General features: G+C 47.6%; 1 protein-coding gene across 2 annotated transcripts; it reads left to right on the plus strand.

The window, feature by feature from the left end:
• Positions 1-3,793: 3,793 nt before the first annotated feature.
• LOC105018240 (zinc finger C3H1 domain-containing protein) lies at positions 3,794-22,183 on the plus strand. Of its 2 annotated transcripts, none has more exons than XM_010883519.3 (35): positions 3,794-4,512; positions 4,997-5,497; positions 5,634-5,839; positions 5,966-6,350; positions 6,849-7,072; positions 7,162-7,288; positions 7,480-7,574; positions 7,659-7,862; positions 8,087-8,242; positions 10,162-10,308; positions 10,473-10,591; positions 10,891-11,034; positions 11,170-11,344; positions 11,670-11,807; positions 12,015-12,632; positions 14,285-14,394; positions 14,925-15,056; positions 15,190-15,311; positions 15,488-15,589; positions 15,686-15,814; positions 16,281-16,461; positions 16,724-16,910; positions 17,292-17,483; positions 17,636-17,873; positions 18,111-18,216; positions 18,304-18,502; positions 18,821-18,915; positions 19,093-19,200; positions 19,646-19,750; positions 20,118-20,283; positions 20,482-20,582; positions 20,883-20,984; positions 21,227-21,266; positions 21,804-21,866; positions 22,025-22,183. In XM_010883519.3, exons 1-35 carry the CDS (start codon positions 3,954-3,956, stop codon positions 22,160-22,162), a joined length of 6,414 nt encoding a protein of 2,137 aa, XP_010881821.2. In that variant the 5' UTR covers positions 3,794-3,953; the 3' UTR covers positions 22,163-22,183. The 2 variants fall into 2 exon arrangements, with proteins under 2 accessions (XP_010881821.2, XP_010881822.2); XM_010883520.3 differs by having other exon boundaries at positions 7,162-7,270.
• Positions 22,184-22,720: the final 537 nt, after the last annotated feature.

A 22,720-nucleotide genomic window follows, 5' to 3' on the forward strand; every position in this document is an offset into this window, starting at 1 on the left:
AGGCGCAGTTGCTTCAGGTCGTTCCACCATAGAGTAGAATAGATACCTCTACTTGTAACATTTCTACCTTACTAGGTTTTGAAACAAATGCAGAAACTGAAGAAAAAAATTAAGATAACAATTGACAACGCAAACATATCCCAGCAAAAAATATTGACTAATTTAAAGAGAACACATGTGCAATTTCATCATCAAACATTGCATAATTTAACACATGAACCAGGACCGTTATAAGACCTATTAAGTAGATAGCACACCGACAGAAGTTACAAATGCTAAAATCATTTCACATTTTACTTAGATAGCGGACACTCTGGTCCTAAGCAATTTACAGTTAATGCAATAATCTGAAGAGAATTAACTAATAGTCTAAAGGCACCATACAACACGTTAAAACTGCTCATACCGCTGGCAGAACCGGACCAACTTGTCCAGCAGACTATTGTTATAAGTCAGCCATTTCAGGTTTTCAACCTCTCTTTCTAATGTAAGATTGAATCAGATCTGTATACATACACTTTCCACTGACTAGCTCTGTCTGAAGACATAATGAAAATCTTCACAGGATAGGCAATCACAATGATGTTTTCCTCAATGCAACTGTTTAGGTGTCATCCAATGCAGTTGGAAGTCACTGCACCCACTGGACAACTTTAAATTGTCAGAAGCTATCAAAGGTGTTGCCCATGCTCTTACAGAAGAGAAAATTTGATATTTATGGGCAAGTGTCATCTATCTAACTTCATGGTTAACACATTTCCAGAGGAGCCATCTGCAAAGTGTATGTTTTTATTCAGAATTGAGAAGAGAATCATACATGTACTGCGTGTACTCTAAAAAGAGCAGTGGAAATATGAAGTTCTGGCTTAACCCAAACTGGGTTGTATTCATTCAGCCTAACAAAATGTTTTAGTAGAAATACCTCAAAAGGGAGAAAGCTTGACCCTACCCGTTCGCACAGCCCTATATGATTTGATTACCTGACCCTGCCCCCGAGCTAACACATTGTTGTCCACAATGGAGCTACTGGGTTTGTTAGGGTAGAGGTAATGTCCAGTGTGGTGTTGATGTAAACCTTGTAATGATCAGCACAGCAAATTAAGATAATGTTTTTATCACTGAGGATTTGTGCAGAGAGGGAGCAGACACAGTACATTTAAAACTGGATAGGCCCCAGCACGGACACCTGTGGGACACCGCATGTGACAAACAACCATGCTGATCTGGACTGTTGACCAGAGCTGTTTCAGTGATCTGTAAGTGACATAAATCACACTGGAAAACCTTGTACAACTCATTTAATGATCTATGATTGAAGATGGTTCAACATCTTTTTGTAGACTTTTTGATTAGAAAGGAAGGTTTGAGAAGGGTGTGTACTTGGATAGGGTTTCCTGGTACAGGTTGAGATTCTTCAGTAAGTTAGTGACAGCAACTGTTCTAAATGTCGATGGAACTTCTCTGGTAAACAGATACTTGTTTATCAGGGTGGTGACAAATAGTGTTTTAGTAAGGATGTAAGGATAGGGTCATTGCAACAACTAGTGGCCTTTACTTTAGAGAAGTGTTTCCCAATCCTGGTCCTCCGGACCCAAAGGGGTGCACGTTTTTGTTTTTGCGCTGGCACTCACTCACACTAGTGGCCTTTACTGTTTTAAATGTTGCCCTACCACTTACACACTTGATTGATGTAATCTTCTTATCATTAGGTCTTTAATTTGAATCAGGTGTGTGAATGCTAGGGCAAAAACAAAAACATGCAACCCTTTGGGTCTTGAGGACCAGGATTGGGAAACACTAGAGATAAGAGGAATCAGGCTATGTTGAGGGACCAGTCTTCGTGGCTGTGCCTGGTGGAGATTAATAGTACACAACATTTCAAAGCCACATCATTCATTAAAATACATAAAGTTCAGATGACCAGCAGGCGGGTCAGAAATCCAGATGGGACCTGGTGGGCTGTGGCCAGTGACAAGCAAGTCTTCAGGCAGAATCTCAATCAGCTGACAAGGTGGTCTCTGATCAGGGACAGCAAGGAGTCACCAGGCAAGGTAGGCTACTCTAATGATGAAGCATGGTCCAATGGGCTCAGATCAAAGAGAGAAATTAAAGGGAGAATACTTAAGATCCTACAGCATACCATTCAAACTAGTTAAGGTTTGGTAACTGCACATTTCTCTAGATAGGAACGTCTGCATATATTACCAAAATGTAAATGGAAGGTATTTAAAATAGTTACGGTAAGGTACAGTGCTCAGGAACGACTTAAATGAAATGGATTCAAACTCGTAATTTTTGGAGTCTAAGTCAGCTGCTTGAATTGCAATCTATTTAAGGCGTGACACGTAGAATTGTTCCCACATGAGGAAGATCCCTCTCCAACAGATCTCTTGTCGACGTTAGCTATCTAGTCCACGGCAGAAAGTCACCGAGCCCCGCTAAACTGCAAATATGCATGTCATCAAATCAAATACACTCCTTTGATCAAGTTGTTTTTTGACCTAATCTAAAACCTGCTCAGTATGTCACTTTCACGCGATTGTTAGACCATCTCAGCTACTTAAGATATTGACTGGAATCAAGATTTTAAATTAAAATGTTGAGGAAAATTAACAAATAAGAAAAGATTTGCCATTCGTCTTATTGACATCCCGCAATCCTCGCGATGTTGCATGTATTAACCAATGTGATGTAATGCGACATACCGAAGTTGGTTAAGGTCGTATCGCGAGATCCGTGGGGCAGAAGGCACCATGATTTATAGCGCATATCTACGAGAGGTCACAGTACGGTATTCTCTAAAGGGGGACGTCGAGAACTCCAGCGGTATGTTAAATCAGCAGTGGAAATCAGCTACATTAAGCGACTTCAACTTCAAAAATAAAAGTAATCCGTTTAAATAAACTTTTCCTGTCCAAGGATCCCCACCCAAGCCATTACTTAATCCCATATGATGTCCAGTGTAGCTCATATGGTTTGCTGGATTCCCATGGTGGTCCAGAATGAAATGTGTTGCGTTTTCTAATGTCAGTTGCTCTGGATAACAGCAGCCGCTAAATTAATTCATATTTCTAAATCTAAATGAATGTATTTTTAATAACTATTGTCTACTACACGTAATAATTAAAAACATTATTATAGCAATTTGTCACATCTCAATGTCAAGGTTTGCGTATAAACTGTTTTTTACACTTTTATGTCAAACACATAAACCCCTTTCTCTCTCTCCAACCCCAAAATCCTCTTCATCTCTGAACCTCCCTTGTTCATTCATTTTGCATATCCAATCACATTTTAAATTTGGAAACACAAATCCCTTTAATTTACCCCTCTCTACACAATTCAGTAGTTATTTATTCACAAATCTTTCTATCACTTTGTGTTAATTTTTCCAATTTTCAAGGTTAAGCCAACCAAACTAAACAAAAATAATGTACATTGCATGTTATTATCAAATATACACAGACAGACAGCGAGAAACAGTAGGACAGGTAGGTAGGTTGGTATCTTCTAGGTAGGTAACCACCACTTATCTAAAGCTTATAAGGCTTTTGTAACAGAATCAGGTCTCTGACAGAACCCAATAGGATTTGATAAGCTTACAAAAGTCTCTTAAATATTAAATATGTGTGGAACAGTGCTGCTAATGTGTTGTAACAGTCTCTCTTTTTTTTATAGGACTCGACAAACGTTATAATAAAAATGTGAACTCAGAATATTGGTAGTTAAAACAATAGTTGCAACTTTTATTTAGAAAATCTGCCGTACGTGACCTTAATCTCGCTAGCTTTCTAGTGCTGAAGAGGAAGACCGCAGAAAGCAGAGCGTAGCAATTTAGCAAACAAGCAGGCTAGTTCGCTGGCTAGCTTTATATTCGTTGATATTTACTAACAACCAAGTTGTATGTGTTTACGTTCTTATGTAACTACAGTCAATCTCGATTAGACTACAAGATGGATACAAATTCAAGCAATCGATCTCCGAGCCCGAGAGAAGAAGGGGAGCTTGAAGACGGAGAGATCTGCGATGATGACACGGACGAAAAGGTTCTTGTGCGGCAGGGTGTAATGAGGCCTAGCGTTTCTATCAAAACCAACTCATCACGAAATACTCGGAAATCGAAACAAGCAGCACGAACTTTACCACCTCTCATGGGTGGCCAGCCAACAGATTTTCGACTTTTAATGCCATACAACCGCGGACCTCATTCGCACAATCCTTTTCCCCCAAACCACCACAGACAGCAGGGTGGACCTAGCGGACCCGACCGGCCGCCGACACTGGGGCCTCACTGTGATCAGAGTCCACGTTCCAGCTTCTGGGAACGAAGTCACACAGCCCTGGGTCGATTCCGGCATCGGGGGAAACCAGATGATTGTCGCGGCGATTGGGGAAGAGGAAGCTGGGGAGACGGTAGTGGGGGAGGGAGAGAGATCGGTAGGCCTCTCCCAGGTCGCTATGGGCCAGGGGAGAATCACAGTAACATGAAGGAATCCCCTTCGAGAAACAAACGTATCCTTTGGCAATTGTCTTATGACATCTGTGGGAATCTAAATTGTGTAATACTATGGTGATCAGAGTAAAAAAAAAACAACGAATATCTATCTTCTCTGTTTTGGTAGCCTATCAAGCTGTAACAATGGATCGATCCATCGTAATTTGACGAGTCGATTTTTAACTGGCTACTGTTTGGGTGTATGGTACACTTTGAGTCATATGCATCCATATTCCATCCAGCTACCAATGAATCAGACATTTTGTAATAACATGTGCTTATTACACATGCTTTCCTGTCATTGGGTTTTAAAGAAGACTGCCTCTGTGTTGAAAAAAAGGGTATCAAATAAAAGACAATAACAATAATTGATTTATCTTTTTGAAATATCCAGTGTTGTAGACTAGTAAATTAATTTTGTTCAGGTGCCAGAAGTCTGTCTAGTTCACCCAGTGTCCTCAAATGCATTAATCGTGCCTTTCCTTCACTCCCTGACCTCAGAGAAGGTAATGATGGGGAGGAATCAGTTGAGAAACAAACAGATATTGAACAACACTAGTGCTGCCAAAACTGAGAATGGTGTTGATGAGAGCTTTGAGGATCTGCTCAGCAAGTACAAGCAGATCCAGCTGGAGCTGGAATGTATTAGAAAACAAGAGAACATGGTTCTGAAGCCCAAAGAACAATCGCCGGCTCAGAATGAGTCAGAGGTTACTGACAGTGTTCCCCAGACCGAACCTTTACCCGACACTCATAGTATTTACATTGAAGCCTCTGAAGAGGATCCGTCGAGCTCAGAGAAGACTGAGGAGAAAAGGGTCTTTCAGGCATTCAACCTTAAACCTCTACGGCAGAAACTCCTCACTCCTGCAGAAATTGACGCGCTCAAAACAAAAACAGAAAAGACTGGTTCAGAGAAGGAGGAGAGTGACACAGAGGGTGGAAATGAAAGTGAGAAATATCAAATTGAACCAGTTGCTTCCCTGACCGCTACTCCTAAAGGTGTGTAACAGAGCCTCATCATAACACTGCATCAGTGGTCCGGGTAAAAGCAACTGAAGACTGTCATCAATAATGTGCTGTTTTAGCAGCCACTATGTTCAGAGCCTGTGTGTTGTGTTCTGTCTTGCCTTTCTAGGAAAGGAAGAAACAGCGGGAAAAGATGGTTTGAAGAAAGTGACGCACAAGAAAGGGAAGGACACACATGTTTGTTGCGTGTGCTGTAGCAGTGAATCGGGAGACCCCAATGACCAAGAACAGAAGAAGGACCTAGAGAAGGACCCACACGCTGGCTGTGTGTGCTGCAGTGAATCATCAGAGGAGTCTTCTCCAACCCCCGCCAAGGTAGGATTCCATGCAAACGTTTCCCTGAAGGGAGAGTCCGCGATCTTAGCAGTCAGGCCAGTGTTTCTACTGACACGGACGTCGTTATTCACACACTGCATTAACCTGATTTGTGTTTGCAACTAGGCTGTTTGTCCTCCTCCACGGCAGCTTAAAGGGAAGGGGACCAATGAGGACGAGGAGCTGTCCGAGCTTCAGCTGCGTCTCCTGGCGCTGCAGTCCGCTAGCCAAAAGTGGCAGCAGAAAGAACAGCAGGTGATGAAGGAGAGCAAGGAGAAGATCACCAAGGCCAAGCCCTCCCAGGATAAGACCTCCGGCTCCACCTTCTCCAGTGCCAACCCCCCAGAGAGGGGGAGAGTCACAACCAGGTCCGCCACCTCTGCAGCTTCTGAGAAGGCCAAAGCGCTAGCCAACAAGCCCCTGGACAAGGCCAAGGCTGGGGCTAAGCATCCAGCAGAGAAGGGCAAAGCTCTGGTCAAGGGGTATCCAGGGAGAAAGACGGTCAGCCCAGGTGAGGAGGGCCTTTCTGCTTATATCCTTAGCTCCAACTTAAACATGATGTAATATAGAACATCTGTACTCAGGAGACAAGTGGTATTAAGACAGAGAACGTGCTTGGGTTGAGACACTGATTTAGACAACATGTTTCCAAAGATTTAATAAGTGGAAATCTGGTCGGCCATTTATAACTGTGTGGAGTTCAGTGCATTTCTTTGCTTCATACAATATATATATTTTTTTGTTACTATGAAATTATGTTCTTCCAATCTGTTCTTTTGAATTGATGTCTCACAAAATTATTTTTTACTTATTCCATATTTTGCAGCATCAGAACCAGAAATGTAGTAATTTATTTTTTTCAATAATGTTTGCTGTTTAAAATCCCAGAAACATTTAATATGCTTTCTATTTAGGTTCTAATGTGTTTTATTAATTATTCTCTTCATGAATATAAATTTTTTGGTAATGACTGTTGGATAGACTCAAACCAAGAACTTTCCATCCCCAGGCTCGGCTGCCAAGCAGGCTTTCAGAAAGCAGCAGCTGAGGACATGGAAGCTGCAACAGGAGAGAGACCAGGAGGAGCAGCGGAGGCAGGAGGAGGAGGAACGCCGCCGGAGGGAGGAAGAGATCCGCAAGATCCGGGATCTGTCCAATCAGGACGAGCAGTACAACCGCTTCATGAAGCTGGTAGGCGGGTCTAAGCCGCCGCAGCCAACCACACGTAGCAAGGTGAGGGAGCGACTTGGGTACACCATAGCTAGTGCCTGGGCACTTCCTGAAGTACATCTGTAATAAAAAAAAAAAATTGGTGTTCCCAGTCCAGGGACAGCGACCACACCAGAAAGTCTTCCGGCAAACAGGGATTGGACACCTCAGGGAATCTCTACCAGTACGACAACTATGACGAGGTTGCCATGGATACTGATAGTGAGACCAATTCTCCAGGTGAGCAACCAGCTCACCTGCCAACGCACTCACTGCACAATTGACCCTTGCATCATTGAATGACCTAGAACCCATCTCAATAGTGAGAGGAGTGTATATAGCTGTGGCCAAGGCCTGTTATTGCCATGTTTGCCAGTCTTATTTTTTTGACTTAATTTGATGGGCAAGAACTCTGTTCTTGTGATCTTCAGTATCATCTCCAGTACATGATCCATTTGAGGTCCCAGGATGCTTCACTCACATGCCCATGCCTTACCATGTTGACTCCCCTCCACAATACAGAATGGTACGTTCCGCCTTGACCTTAAACTCGGACTGTTCCATGTGTCCCTTAAAGATGTACTGAGCAGAGAGCTTTTTTCCCACGCAGGATTTAGGACAGCCGCGTTTTCTGTCCGTCATTCCGTCAGCCCCTCCGCCTCCTTTGCCCCCAATGCCCCCAATGCCCCCACCTCCGGATGAGCTGGAGCCACCCCCTAAGCCGCCGTTCGCTGACGAGGAGGAGGAGGAAGAGATGCTTCTCAGGGAGACCTGCCTCATGTCCATGGCCAACAAGAAGGTTTCACTGCCTGAGGTACATGAGGGGGTGTTCTTAAGCTCTTAGTCGTACTCTAGAAAGGGAATTCCACTCAACAGAAGATGCATTTCTTTTCACACTTTTGTTAATTGCCAGGTGCTGGACAATGTCAGCCTACTATATCAGATGGGCAACTCAATCATGATATTGTCTTCGGATCCTACTACAGATCCTTGTCTTTGAACGGTGAACGTGGGTGAATCTTGGTCTTCCCTTTTTAGGAGATGACCCATGACAGTGGACCCCCCTCCCCACTGGGGGATGTTGTCCAGCCCATGCCCAGGAGCAACCTGGGTGTGGTTAGCCTCAACACAGCTCCCCAACCACGGAGCAACAAGTTCAGCCGAGGGCACCACCTCCCCCGGCCGCCTCTGATGGTGAGGATAACACCAAGTTATTGATCCGTCAGTCATTTTGGAATATTATGAATAGTCATGTCGACTTCTCAGTCCGGTTAGCGTTGAAGGAATCCAAAACATAAGATAAGGCCAGATGTCTACATGCTTAACTAGTTTCCAAATAGATCCAATTCCTTAAAGGGATGGTTTGGGATTTAAGGATTTTATAGTGTCACATGTCTCATAGAAAGAGTGTGCAGTCAGACAGTAAATGATTAATTTGAAGGAATCTGCTAATGTAACAGTTTAAGTTATTTAAAATATCCTTTACCACGTGTGGCTTTGTGAGACCACAAACAATGAACCACCTAGCTTTGGCACAAATTGACAAGTATATTTTTCTTGGTTATGAAAATGAGCTGCTACATCTTGACATGCCGAGACATGCAATTCGTATCCATGAGTTTGCCTTGATTTTGGTTAGTAGGGAAAAGTGCTCGAGTCAAAAAAAAATCCACACCATGCCTTTAAAAACCCACACTGTCAAGAATAGCTTTCATTATTTCACACCTTCAACCACAATGTTCCGGGACTGCATTCATTCTATTCATCTACGTTCCAAACCATTTCAAACACTGCACTGGAAATATGCTGAAACATTATGTTAGTGGATTTTTTGAATGCTTTCTCAATCTAAAAAAACATTAATTTTGTTAAACATATTTTCAACAAAGCATATTTTAAACTTGAGTTGTCATTTCCAGGAACATTTTATTTTTTTGTAGCTAGACTGTGTGAAGTGAGGCTTTTAGAGGGAACAGATGTATTTGTCCTCAGAATCTCCATGCAGTCTTTCCTTATGAGAACAAGTACTTGGCAGCACATGTAAAACAATACCTCACCATACATTACAGCAGACCGTGAGACAGTACCTCACCATACATTACAGCACACCGTGAGACAGTACCTCACCATACATTACAGCACACCGTGAGACAGTACCTCACCGTACATTACAGCACACCGTGAGACAGTACCTCACCGTACATTACAGCACACCGTGAGACAGTACCTCACCGTACATTACAGCACACCGTGAGACAGTACCTCACCGTACATTACAGCACACCGTGAGACAGTACCTCACCGTACATTACAGCAGACCGTGAGACAGTACCTCACCATACATTACAGCACACCGTGAGACAGTACCTCACCATACATTACAGCACACCGTGAGACAGTACCTCACCGTACATTACAGCACACCGTGAGACAGTACCTCACCGTACATTACAGCACACCGTGAGACAGTACCTCACCGTACATTACAGCACACCGTGAGACAGTACCTCACCGTACATTACAGCACACCGTGAGACAGTACCTCACCGTACATTACAGCACACCGTGAGACAGTACCTCACCATACATTACAGCACACCGTGAGACAGTACCTCACCGTACATTACAGCACACCGTGAGACAGTACCTCACCGTACATTACAGCACACCGTGAGACAGTACCTCACCGTACATTACAGCACACCGTGAGACAGTACCTCACCATACATTACAGCACACCGTGAGACAATCATTTAACGCCTTTTACCATGTCAGCTCAGGGATTCAATCCAGCAACCTTTCGGTTACTTGTCCGCGATTTGCCGCCATTGCTGATGATATTGGTTGGCCTCCCGCGTCGCTCCGTTGGTGGAAAACCGAAAGTCCAAAGCCTGTGTGGTGGTGGCAATTCCCACACGCGGCCAGTTCGGGAAATGTACGCACTCACTGCTATGTTGGCTTTGTGTAAGAGCGTCTGCTTCCAGGACTTGAGTCCATCAAGGAGAGGTGCAGGCGGGGACCTGATCCCAGACGGTCACTACTGCTTAGGGGATCGTTTTAATTGTCAGCTGTGAGGTCATTGCCTGCGCGTAACGACGGCCCGTTTTCTTCAGCTTCCGAGACACAAAGCGGTGGTGGTGCAGCTGAACGACTCGGAGGACAGTGATTCTGACGTGGAGGCCTGTAGCAGCTCCGCTCAGACACCGTCTGTCTTCGGAGGCCTGGAGTTCATGATCAAGGAGGCCCGCAGGATTGCCGAGGTACGTGTTTGTCCGTGTCCGAAAGGTTTGTCTTCCCGGACGTCCGCGGGGGGCTCCTCTCAACGCGCCGGTTATATTCGTGTTAGAATCCTGGTTCGATGTGTGTGCATGCTGGCTTATCGTATGTGACAGGCTGTTGATGCTCTTTCCCCCTAAAATCCCAGGCAGCAAAACCCAAACCGACCTCAGGGTCTGAGAAGGAGAACCATCCAGTCAGAACTCCAGAAGCTCTATCTGATGCAAAGAAGACTGAGTATCGCCTGCTCAAAGAAGAAATAGCCAGGTAGAGTATAGGCAGTTACCGAACATGTTGCTGGTGCGTAGTGGTGAACGGTGAAAAGACTGGTTCCAACCGGCAGTTGGTTGTACCGCTAGGGAAGTGGTGCCCGAGTCATTGCGCCGAGGAGTTAATCTTCTGCGGGTGGAAGGGAAAGGATTCTCCACACTAAGGGGTGGGACCGGTTGCTTTGACTCGAAGCGTTCTGGTTGCCATGGGCCACCGTACACCTCAGGAGCCCGATAACGGAGTCTAACTTTTAATACGTTCACTTTCATGGGTTTAATTTGTGCCTCTGACTGCAGCCGGGAGAAGCAGAAGGTTCTGAAGGACTGCAGTCCTCGAGGGGTCCCCTCTCCGGCAGGCTCTGACCCCGATGTGGACTCTGCCGGCAAGGCAGCAGCCGAAGTCGAGCTTTCTGAGACTGAGGCCAGGCTGACCAAACACCGGTGAGGCCCTGAAACCCTTCGACCCAGGCCTTCTCTGCCGTTGCATCACATCAGGCATTTCATTGGATGTTTTTCTCTCTCACTCTCTCTCACTCTCGCACGCTCCACTCCTTCGGTTGTCCTCCTCCCTCACAGAAACCTGCTTTTGAAGGATGAAGCCATCCTGGGGCAGCTGTTGCAACAGGCCCAGAAGAAGAGGGAGGCGTTGAAGGCGGCTGAGACCAAGGTGGCCAAGCTTAAGGAACAGCTCCTGGCCTCGGAGAAGATAGTCAGCGCCAACAAGACGCTCCTCAACAGGCTCCAGGAACAGGTGTGTCTACAGCCCCAGGACAGATCTGCTGGGGGAAGCGGAACACATCCCTAACCCGATAAAAGGGTGAAATAAACCTCCCATGCTGCAGGATTTGTCCTAGGCGGTCATGTTGAGGGCAAGGAGGCAGGTGTTTGAGGGTTTAAGACAGTGGAGGCTGAAAGGGCTGAGTGGGTTTGTTGTTGGGGGAGAATACAGAGCCAAGCACAGAAACATTGTTTTATTTCTCAAAGACTTTCTCTCTCAACACACTAGTGTTCCTAATGTCGTAAAGCGGGTCATTGTATTATGCTAGCTGTCACAACAGTCATCTCTGTCCCTGAAGGTTCACCGTGTTCAGCACCGTGTCTCCGTGAAGAAGAGCCACAGTCTGAAGCTGGAGCGGGAGCTGCTCCAAGCCCAGGCAGCCGCTGGCATGGGGCTGGGAGATCAGAAACGACGTGCAGATGTCGGCCATGCTTCGGTGAGCACCATGACCACCCACGCCATACCAGGCTCCCACTGGCCACTTGTTGAAAAATAGAAATGTGTTCTGCAAGGACTGCCAGTCTGGTGCACTGTTTTGAAGGTTACCATCGATGATGTTGTTCATAGTCATTCAACACCAGTCTGCCGGTTGAGTATCACTGTCGTTCGGTCAACATGAACCAGTAATGTCTCTCTTCCTCAGCCTGCGAAGCGCCTGCGCGTTGAATCGTCTGCTGTCCCCCGCGGCTCAGAGCGCCGCTTTGCTGACCTCCTGGCCCAGAAGAAGCATCTGCAGCAGCTGGAGTCCGTGTACGCCCTCAAGATCCAGAAACTCAAGGAGGCGCAGGCCCTCCGCAACCGAGGAGCCCTACCTGAACCCCCTCCGCCCCAGGCCTCCTCCACCCCTCTCCCCAGGGCTCGGCAGCCCGGCAGCCCCCCGACCAGCCCGTTCCCCCTGCCCCAGCCCTCCCTCCACGACCTCACCCAGGACAAACTCGCCCTGGTCAGTAGTGAGGAAGCCGGCGAGATGGAGGACGTTGACCTGGAACCCGCGTCCTCAGCCCGCGGTGTTCGCAGGCGCTCCTTCAGAGAGACTGGTTCCTTTACCAAGCCCAAGCTGGAACCCGGTGGGACTGGGCTGGTTAAGGACAACGTGGCCAAGCCAGCGAGTATTAAGGCCCCCGGCCCTGGGGAGCTGTTCCTGGGCCTGGAGGTGGAGGCCCTGCAGAAGATGGACCAACAGCAGGCCGGGCTGGGAGAGCTGCTGCTGGGGGAACTAGGCACGCTACGGGGCGCCGTGGAGAAACCCGCTCCAGGAAAGGTAACGTTGTGTGTGAAACTAACAGGAACCTAACTGACGCGGAGAACACGGTCAGGCAAATACCGACAGTGCAGACATTCTGGAACTGTGTTTTCCGGTCATTGTCCGTCGTAAGATTAAAATACTGACACGGCTCTTTTTACCTTTATCGTCCAGTGGACACCTACAGTCACTGTTATGGCTATGGCTAAGTCATGTACCGAGTTAGGTTCCAGTTCTCGGCCCTGTCTAATAAAAAATTGCAGGAGCCTGTCTCTGAATGAGTTAAAATTATGATATACACTGATCAGCCATAACATTATGGCCAGTGACAGGTGAAGTGAATAACACTGATAACCTCGTCATCATGGCACCTGTCAGTGGGTGGGATATGTTAAGCAGCAAATTAACATTCTGTCCTCAAAGTTGATGTGTTAGAAGCAGGACAAATGGGCAAGCGTAAGGATCTGAACGACTTGAAAAGGGCCTAATTATGATGGCTAGGTGACTGGGTAAGAGCATCTCCAAAACTACAGCCCTCATGGGTTATTCCGGGTCTGCAGTGGTAAGTTCCAATCAAAAGTGGTCCAAGGAAGGAAAAGCGGTGAACTGGTGACAGGGTCATGGACGGCCAAGGCTCATTAATGCATGTGGGGACTGAACGCTGGCCAGTGTGGTCCGATCCAACAGACAAGATACTGTAGCACAGATTGCTGAATAAGTTAATGCTGGTTCTGATAGAAAGGTGTCAGAACAAACAGTGCATTGCAATTTGCTGCCTAGCCGCAGACCAGTTAGGGTGCCCATGCTGACCCCTGTCCACTGCTGAAAGTGCCTACAATGGGCATGTGAGCATCAGAACTGGACCACAGAGCAATGGAAGAAGGTGGCCTGGTCTGATGAATCACGTTTTCTTTTACATCACGTGAATGGCCAGGTGCGTGTGCGTCGCTAATCTGGAGAACACATGGCACCAGGATGCACTATGGGAAGAAGGCAAGCTGGCGGAGGCAGTGTGATGCTTTGGGGAATGTTCTGCTGGGAATCCTTGGGTCCTGCCATTCATGTGGATGTTACTTTGACGTGTACCACCTACCTAGGCATTGTTGCAGACCATGTGAACCCTTTCATGGCAATGGTATTCCCTGATGGCATTGGCCTCTTTCAGCAGGATAATGCGCCCTGCCACAAAGCAAAAATGGTTCAGGAATGGTTTGAGGAACAAAACAAGTTGAAGGTGTTGACTTGGCCTCCAAATTCCCCAGATGTCAATCCAGTCAAGCATCTGTGGGATGTGCTGGACAAACAAGTCCGATCCATGGAGGCCCCACCTCGCAACTTACAGATACCACAGCACACATTCAGAGGACTAGTGGAGTCCATGCCTTGACGGGTCAGGGCTGTTTTGGCGTCAAAATGGGGATTTACACACTTTAGGCAGGTGGTCATAATGTTATGGCTGGTCGGTGTACATTGAATTGAGCCCCAGTTGGATCACACCTTCCTAGGGATTCTCTTGCTTTTCTCAAAAAGTTTGTTGATTTTTGAAGCTGTAGAGATTTGTGTTTGTGGTAAAAATGTCTGTGTGCCTCTATTTTGTCCAGGTCTTTATTTAACCACAGTGAAACTATCCTGGGGAAAAAATAGCTGAAGAAAATCCTTTTTTGTTTCAGGTAATAGCGGTGGACATGGACACAATGTCTGCCCAGTCGAACCGGAACGAGTTAAAACCGGTCCCGTTCGGTCCATACCGCAGCCCTCTGCTGGTCTTCAAGTCTTACCGGTGGGTCACTGCCAGGCTAGCTCCTGACTACACGTTAACACTGCCAGGCTAGCTCCTGACTACACGTTAACACTGCCAGGCTAGCTCCTGACTACACGTTAACACTGTCCAGGCTAGCTCCTGACTACACGTTAACACTGTCCAGGCTAGCTCCTGACTACACGTTAACACTGTCCAGGCTAGCTCCTGACTACACGTTAACACTGTCCAGGCTAGCTCCTGACTACACGTTAACACTGTCCAGGCTAGCTCCTGACTACACGTTAACACTGTCCAGGCTAGCTCCTGACTACACGTTAACACTGTCCAGGCTAGCTCCTGACTACACGTTAACACTGTCCAGGCTAGCTCCTGACTACACGTTAACACTGTCCAGGCTAGCTCCTGACTACACGTTAACACTGTCCAGGCTAGCTCCTGACTACACGTTAACACTGTCCAGGCTAGCTCCTGACTACACGTTAACACTGTCCAGTGCTACAACGTCCTGCTGCTAACCAGAATCTGTCACCCCTTTTGCCCTCGTTCAGGTTCAGTCCGTACTTCCGGACCAAGGAGAAGTTATCCCTCAGTTCCGTGTCTTACAGCAACATGGTCGCCCCCAAAAGGTCTTTCTGTCGCTTTGACCTCACTGGCACATGCAATGATGATGACTGCCGGTGGTAAGCCAGGGTGTGGGGGTGGTAAGATTAGGAACACTCAAAAATAGTAACATATGTTTTTGAATGTCTTTTCAAAAACGTATACTGTCTTGTGTGTGATCTGATGTTGGATTCTCCCGGTCTTTGTCTCCAGGCAGCACATGAGAAACTGCACTTTTAGTGGAAACCAGCTGTTCCAGGATATCCTGTCGTACAACCTGGTCCTGATTGGCTGCTCTGAAAACAGTTCTAGTGATGACATTAGTGTTGCCACAGGTAATAGAAACAAGACTGAAATAACGGAATGGTGTTGACCTTACGTTTTATGTATTGAAGATATTATGAGAAACGTTTAGCCTATTGTTAGCCTTTTATACCATGATAAATAGATGCTGGAAGCTTTCACTAAAGCACAATTTTTTAACAATGTCACTTTTGTTTACTTTTATCAGAAAAGTATCTTAAAAAGCTATTTGGGGCCAACAAGGATCGCATGGGAATGGACCAGAAGGCTGTCTTACTTGTGAGCAAAGTGAACGAAAGCAAAAAACACGGTGAGATTTTATGCCATTCTTCCACCATACAGTCAAGGCTGAGCACTGGATTGGGCCGTTAATGAGGGGGAAATATGAAATGTTTGTTGTCTCTAGTCCCTCCCTTCACCACATGTAAGGACCTCCGGAGGTGGAGGCCTCAGCCCGATTGCCCGGGCAACCCCAACACGGGGGATGACAGCGGGGACGAGCGGAAAGAGCCCAACACTGGTCCTGTGAAATTTGGTGAGTCAGTTGCTTAATCTGCCAACAACGAGTGCATTTACTAGTAATTTGAATCACAATGTAAATGACCGGAGTGGCACTTCAACCGCCGTAGCGTCCCTTCAGTGGTGAAGCACACAGCCGTTTGATGTCTTTGTCCTAATGCCCAGGCACATTCAAATGTTATCACTTACACTGAGAACTGTCAACTGAACAGGAAGTTACCAGTCTGGCTTCTTTTGTAGGTTTGGCTTAATCGGCTACAGTTCCAGAAACATGTTCACAAAAAAGTTTCTCCTCCCTTGAAGGAGAGTTCATACTTGGCCGCCTCTCAAAAATCTAATCTCTGATGAGAGATGGGCTCTCCTCCGTGTGCCGCACGCTTGTCCGACGGGTTGCCTGAAAGGGACATGCATTGTGATGTGTTTTGATGTGAACGAGGCGTTCGAGATTGGACCTTTGCCCGTGTTTCTACTCCCTGTCCCAGAGCGACGTTCCAAGGCCAGCCTGTCCGCAGCCCTGGATGTCTGTGTGGCCCCAGAGGACAAGCGCTACTTTGTCAGCGAGACGGATGACATCTCCAATCTGGAGACCAGCGTTCTGGAGAGCCCCTGCAACGCGCAGCTCTGGATCAAGCTCACCTTCAAATACCTCAACCAGAAAGACACGTGAGTGGACGCCTCAGAAGGGGGAAAACCACTAAGTGGCTGGAGCTTGGCTGTATCAGTGCACCCTTTGACTAAAACTCATACTCAAATCCACAATTCTGGTGGTTTTCTAAGTACCTGGGGTGTTAAAAAGAATGTATTTGTGTTTTTTTTTGCTGTGGTTTTCTTATCTTATATCTGTGTTTTATTGTTAGGTGTTATTTGTACTTGCGTTGGCGTTTCATAATGAATAACGTTAGGTGATGACGCTGTCTCCCTGTAGCTCACCGGCAGAGTGCCTGGACGCTGCGTTGAACACCTTGTCCCGGGCCCTGGAAGACAACCGGGACAACCCGGAGATCTGGTGCCACTACCTGGCTCTGTTCTCCCGCCGCGGCGAGCGGGAGGAGGTGCAGGAGATGTGTGAGATGGCTGTGGAGCATGCCCCCGACTACCAGGTCTGGTGGAGTGTAAGTCCCCACGCCCCGTGGCCCTTGGTGCACCCTGCTTCGGGGCATTTCCAGGTTCCTAGCAACCCGTGCCGACCGCTGTTGGTTAATTCCCCCCCTATGAGTCTGAATGTCCATACCTTACCGATCAGTGTGGATGTGTTGGGAACAGAGCCGGAACACATTTTACAACTTGGCGCTTTTCAAAGTTGACCCTTGCACTCCTGATTCTGTTGCTCAACTGAAGAACTAGACAGATAAATACACACACACACACACACACACACACACACACACACACACACACACACACACTCTTATTTAGTTTCCCAGGTGGGAATCGGCCTGTAGTCTTCAGTAAAGGCTGATGAACGATGTCAGCAGGACTGTGTCTTTCCCCAGTATCTGACCTTGGAGAGCTCGTTTGAAGGGAAGGACTACGTCTGTGGCCGTCTGCTGCACTACCTCCTGGACTGTGCTGCTAGTTGGGGTGTCTCGGAGCGGCTGTCCTTTCAGCTGCTGGAGTCTGTGCTGTATCGGGTCCAGCTCAGCGTGTTCACAGGCCGGCTCCAGAATGCCCTTGCCGTACTGCAGGTGAGCCACTGCGGCACAGCCAACCTCGGATCCCCCTGCTGAGGTTGACAACGTCTGCTCTCGTGGTGTGGCCGTAACGCCGTGACCTGGAGAATTCCTCCACGCGGAGAGGAGTGACCGGCACCTTTGACTGTGTTCCCCGTTTGTTCCAGAACGCCCTGAAGTCCGTCAGTGAACGGTGCATTGCTGACCACCTGACTGTGAGTGACCGCTGTCTGCTCTGGCTGTCCTTCGTCCACCTGATGGAGTTCGACCGCCTGCCAGCCAGCCTGTACGACCCAGCCAACTCCAACCCATCACGGGTGGTCAGCACCAAGCCCTTTGTCCTGCCCTGGAGGTCTCCCCTCGATGTCCGCACAGAGCCTGACACACTCATCGCTGTGTTCGAAGGTGAGACCAACAGGATTTGTAGATCTTTTTTTTTCAACAAATGTTCGCCCAGCTATAAATGTAAACGATCTCCGCAGTTAATCGGGGTGAATGTAGTTTATTTAGACGCGTGCAGATTTTACACTTCCTGTTTTACCGATTCAGCTCATTTTAAGTCCAATCACTCGTATTGCCACGTACATGTGGTTCACAGCCGAGAGAGCAGGCCGTTGACCTCGGACTCGTTTCTCCCTACAGATGCAGTGCGTCAGTGCAGTGATGAGAATCTGCCCCCCGCTGAAGGGACCCTGGCTCGCCTGTCGCTACACACCAACCTCATCACCTGTTACACACTGCTGGGAAGGTCAGCGACGCTGTTGTTCTCCACACTGGGCCTGTCTGTGTGTGGGTCTCTACAGCTCTCCTTAACGTGACTGTCTGTCCCCCACAGGTATGATGTAGGCGTAGAGCTGTGTCAGTCTCTGTTAGCCCTGTGCCCTCAGTCCTGTGCCCTGCTGGATGCCCTGTCAGGCCTCTACGTGGGGAAGGGGGACTGTGAGCAGGCTGTGGGGGTCTGGCTACAGGCCCTCTCACAGTGTCCACACAACGCTGAGGTCTTCTATCAAACCTGCAAGTTCCTCATGGCTCAGGTCAGTCTTCCCTGCCAGGAGTCTGGCTGATGCCCTTTTTTCACCTAGGGTTCTCTGACACAGGTCTATGCTCAGTCCTGGACATGTTTGTTGGAAAAGAGTTTGAACGTGCTTTTAATTCCAAGACTCTGCCTAACCTGGATCTGGGAATCCAGCCCAAAAAGTATTTAAAGGATTTGGAAAGTTACCTGACCGATATTACGTTGGCGCCACTTCAAACCATTGTTTTCTTTATTGCTGTGCCGTCTCTTTAAAAAGGTTTTATGTACGCATGCTTCATAACCTAGCTAGCGTGCGTCATAGTGTGTCTCTGTGCAGGAGAAGCCCAGTTGCATCGCTCCTCTGTTCCGCGGCTTCATCCTGTCTTTCTGTGACAATGACAGCAGTGACCAGCAGCCGGTTGATGTGTTACGGTGGGTCTTTTGGTTGAGACGTCCTGTTAATGCTGCCAGGCTCTCACTGCGTTAGCAGACACTCGTCCTGGTTTATAAGCCCTTGGGTGTCACAAATGATCTGTACCTGACCTTTTTTTTTTTAAGAGTGGTGGAAGGACTTAAAATGTAGTAATACGGTCTCCTTTTCTTTTCTAGGTACATCCTAAGTATTCCAACAGGGGACATCCTTCGAGGCCCAGTTATCAAAAAGCATCTTAAAGAGCAGCTGAGTCACCAGATGCCTTACCTGAATCTTGTTCACTGGTAATAAGAGTTCCCAGTGAGGTTTCCTTGATGAAGCCGGATGTTTAGATGAGCTGCCGAGTTTTGGCATCGTTAGTCTTTTCATACAGCGGCTGACGGTGGTCAGGACGACGACCAAGCTGACTATACCTGACCGTACCTGACGATACGTGACGATTCCGGTTGACGCCACCTGATGGTCCTTGTCCATCTGGTCATGTAGCTGACGTAGACCGTTTTATGGACGCAGCCCACATGCATTTATTAATTATTACAATTTGTCCTCTTAAAATGTTCACCAAGCACAGCCACCCCTCGGAGCCTGGTTCCCCTCCAGATTTCTTTCTATTACTTTTGTTGCTTGTTCTATGGGGTTTTAGGCTGGGTGTTTGTAAAAGCACTTGATGAATTCTGATGTAAAAATGACTTGATTCATTGATCTGTTTTCTTGCATCTTGTCTTGCAGTCTTTGGCAGTGGGCGCAGGGTAACGCAGTTGAAGCGGAGGATGCTTTCGAAAGAGCGCTGGGTTCTGTCAGGCAACTAGATGTTCTTCACAAGCTCTGGATGGAGTGAGTCAAATCTTACAGTGTCTTACACCTCCCTGGCATGTGTTGCCCACCTCCGTCATCCGTAGGGGCTGTAAATCTCATGGGATGAGGGGGCCCACATCTCACGGGGGGGCCAAGCCCCATCAGGCCAGATGTGAAGGTCCTCATAGCAAGGATGACATGCACACATACACCGTAAAGGGCCTTAGTAAGGACTGGAGGCTCTTAATCAGGATATTTCAATCTGTCAGATCAGTGTGGTTGGTTAGCAACTCGCGTCCACTTAGCCTCTGAGCGAGGCTGCCGTGGCAGAAGCATGTCCACACGCCAAGGTGGGGTTGGGCCCAGAGACCTGAGCTAACTAACAGCCTAATTGTTCTCTCTCCAGTTATCTCCTCTTTACCAGCAGTAAGCTAGCTGGGAGCCCATCCAGCAGCAAACATCTCCGGATGTTCTCTGACCTGGTCCACCGTTGCCTGGTGACTGTGCCCTCCAGGCTGGAGGTTCCATTCAGTTCGGCCCAGTACTGGAGCTGCTTCAGCTTCCACAACAAGGTGAGCGACTGCCTTTTACTGTCACATCTGCCACCCGCGGAGGACCTATGAATGTAAGGACTCCACCGGACTTCCAGATCTGTCGCCTGTCGCGTTCAGCTGGTTTGTTGGTGGTGTTATTCACATCCGTTAACTACACCTCGTTTACCGCCAACGCCCGTCCGACCGTTTGAACGTTCTTTGCCTTGTACCCCTCAGGTTGCGTCGCACTACCTGAGCTGCCTGCCCGTGTCCCGTCACGCCCACATCCTGGAGAGACTAAGATACGACATGCCAACCAACGCTGAACTGGCCCTGAGGTACACCGAGCGCCCAGGTCCCAGAGCAGATAAACTACCAGCCATTTGCCTCTAACTAGTCCTGCCTGCTTGGTCATGGGTGGAGGGTTATGGAAGTCGTTTTCTCTGAGGCTTGTATTTCATGTCTACTTCGTTAAATCTGTATTACATTAGTTACTGGTTGTTATGTCTGCAACTGTCTGCATGTGGAGTCTTATTGCCTAAGGCGGGGTTATAGGGTTCTGAATGCGGCTCCGATCTTATTCAGGGTTGTGTAGTCTGTACTGTCCAGACAGTTAGGCCTGGTTTGTTGTTGTATAGGTTGCTGCATCAAGAATGGGAGGACGGAAATATAGAACATCTGAAATTCCAGGCCAGAATGTTGACCAGTAGCATTCCAAACTGTCTGGCCAACTGGAAAATGTAAGTCAAATTTTCTCCTCCGCCAAAGACATTTGCTAAGGCATCAAGGTGAATATTTATCTAGATGGATTGTCACTGTTCCCGACTCTCCCCGTTTTTTTTTACCAACGCCTTTTCTTCACATACACAATGCAGCTTCTGTTCTGCTTCATGTGCAGATTTTAAAAGCTGCTCCTTACGCAATTAAATAGCAGGAATTGCCTGCTATTCAAGTGGTGACAGGCATCTGTGTTTCTCGGCAGAGCGATCGCTGTGGAGAGGCAACTCAAGGAGCGCTCCGAGGTGAGTCAGCAGGAGCAGGGGTTGGGTTGGTGGTGCCCCGAGAAGTGGGGAGGTGAGGGGAGGGGAAGTGGATGTCAGGTGGCTGAAGATTGTTCTACGCCAGGGAATATGACAGTGTGTCAGGTGGTTTGGATGGAAGCTATGAAAGAAGAGTGCCCCTGGTAACCCATTGGTGCTCCGCTACCTCAGCCACGTGTGTGTGTGTGTGTGTGTGTGTGTGTGTGTGTGTGTTTGGCTTTGCGTATTCCCCGTGAACCTGCTTTCCCACACTCCCCCCTTTCATCCTGTCGTAATCTATTTCTCCCCTACAGGCTGTTGTCAGTGTTCACCACAATGTAACGTATGACAGTTATAACGGAATGGCTGGATTTTGGTGACTGACTGGTGTATTAGAGAGAGAAGGACACGAGTCACTAAAACCACTGACTCATTCCGCGCTCTTTGACCTGTTTTTTGTCCCCTGTCCTCCGCTTAAACTGACATGGGCCATCCCGCGTTTCGGTGTTTTTTTTCTTTCTTCCTTTCTTTGTTTTGTAGGTCCGGCTTCTTTATCAGCAAGCCCTGCAAAAGCTTCCGCTGGGTGCTGCCTTATGGAAAGATGTAATTTCTCCCCTTAGTTACCACCACACACATACAAACACGAGACATTTTGAATATTTCTTTTTTGTTTTTTCTCTCTCTCCACCTGGCAGATAATGCACACGCATGTTCACCCTCCCCCCCCCCCCCCCTCCCCTCTCTGTCTCCCCCTTTTCCAGTGCCTGCTGTTTGAAGCTGCGGAGGGAGGTAAAACTGATAAACTGAGGAAACTTGTTCACAAGTGTCAAGAGGTCGGAGTGAGTCTAAATGAACCCCTAAATTTAGGCTCGAGCAAAATGGAAAGAGAGGATCACTGAGAGAGAGAAAAATACCACAAACAAAAAAAAAAATTACCACAAAAAAACGAAATGCTATCAAAGTCCAATCAGACAATGCCAGTCCACTGCCTAGGTTAGCCAGAGAGGGACAGACTGCCAGATTCCGTAAGCACTCCCCTGGACGCTTGAGAGCCCCGTACGCAGCACGGGGGAGGGGGGTGTGTGTGTGTGTGTGTATCATGGAAGACCATGATTGAACTCCCGCCTTCTTGTCCAAACTCTGGGCCTCTCACGGTTGTATCACCTTACATCATGTACGTAAGTATAGACCTGCTAACTAAGTGACCCGTCTTTGCTTTTTAATTTACGTGTTCCTGTTTTTTTTCCTCGTACTGTCACTTTTCATTTTGCTTTTATTTTGACCTTTTTATCTACGAGGCTGGAGGTGTTATGACTGACTAGGACATTCTAAGAAGGATGTTCACTCACATCACTCAGTGTTTTAAAGGATGTTTCCCCCCCCCAATTGCGATGTTCACTTTCTGCCATCTACAGTATGTGTAACATTCTGTTCCAGTGTCTCCCAAAGGAAGAGAT

Source organism: Esox lucius, chromosome 19 (assembly GCF_011004845.1).
Source record: "Esox lucius isolate fEsoLuc1 chromosome 19, fEsoLuc1.pri, whole genome shotgun sequence".
NCBI lineage: Eukaryota > Metazoa > Chordata > Actinopteri > Esociformes > Esocidae > Esox > Esox lucius.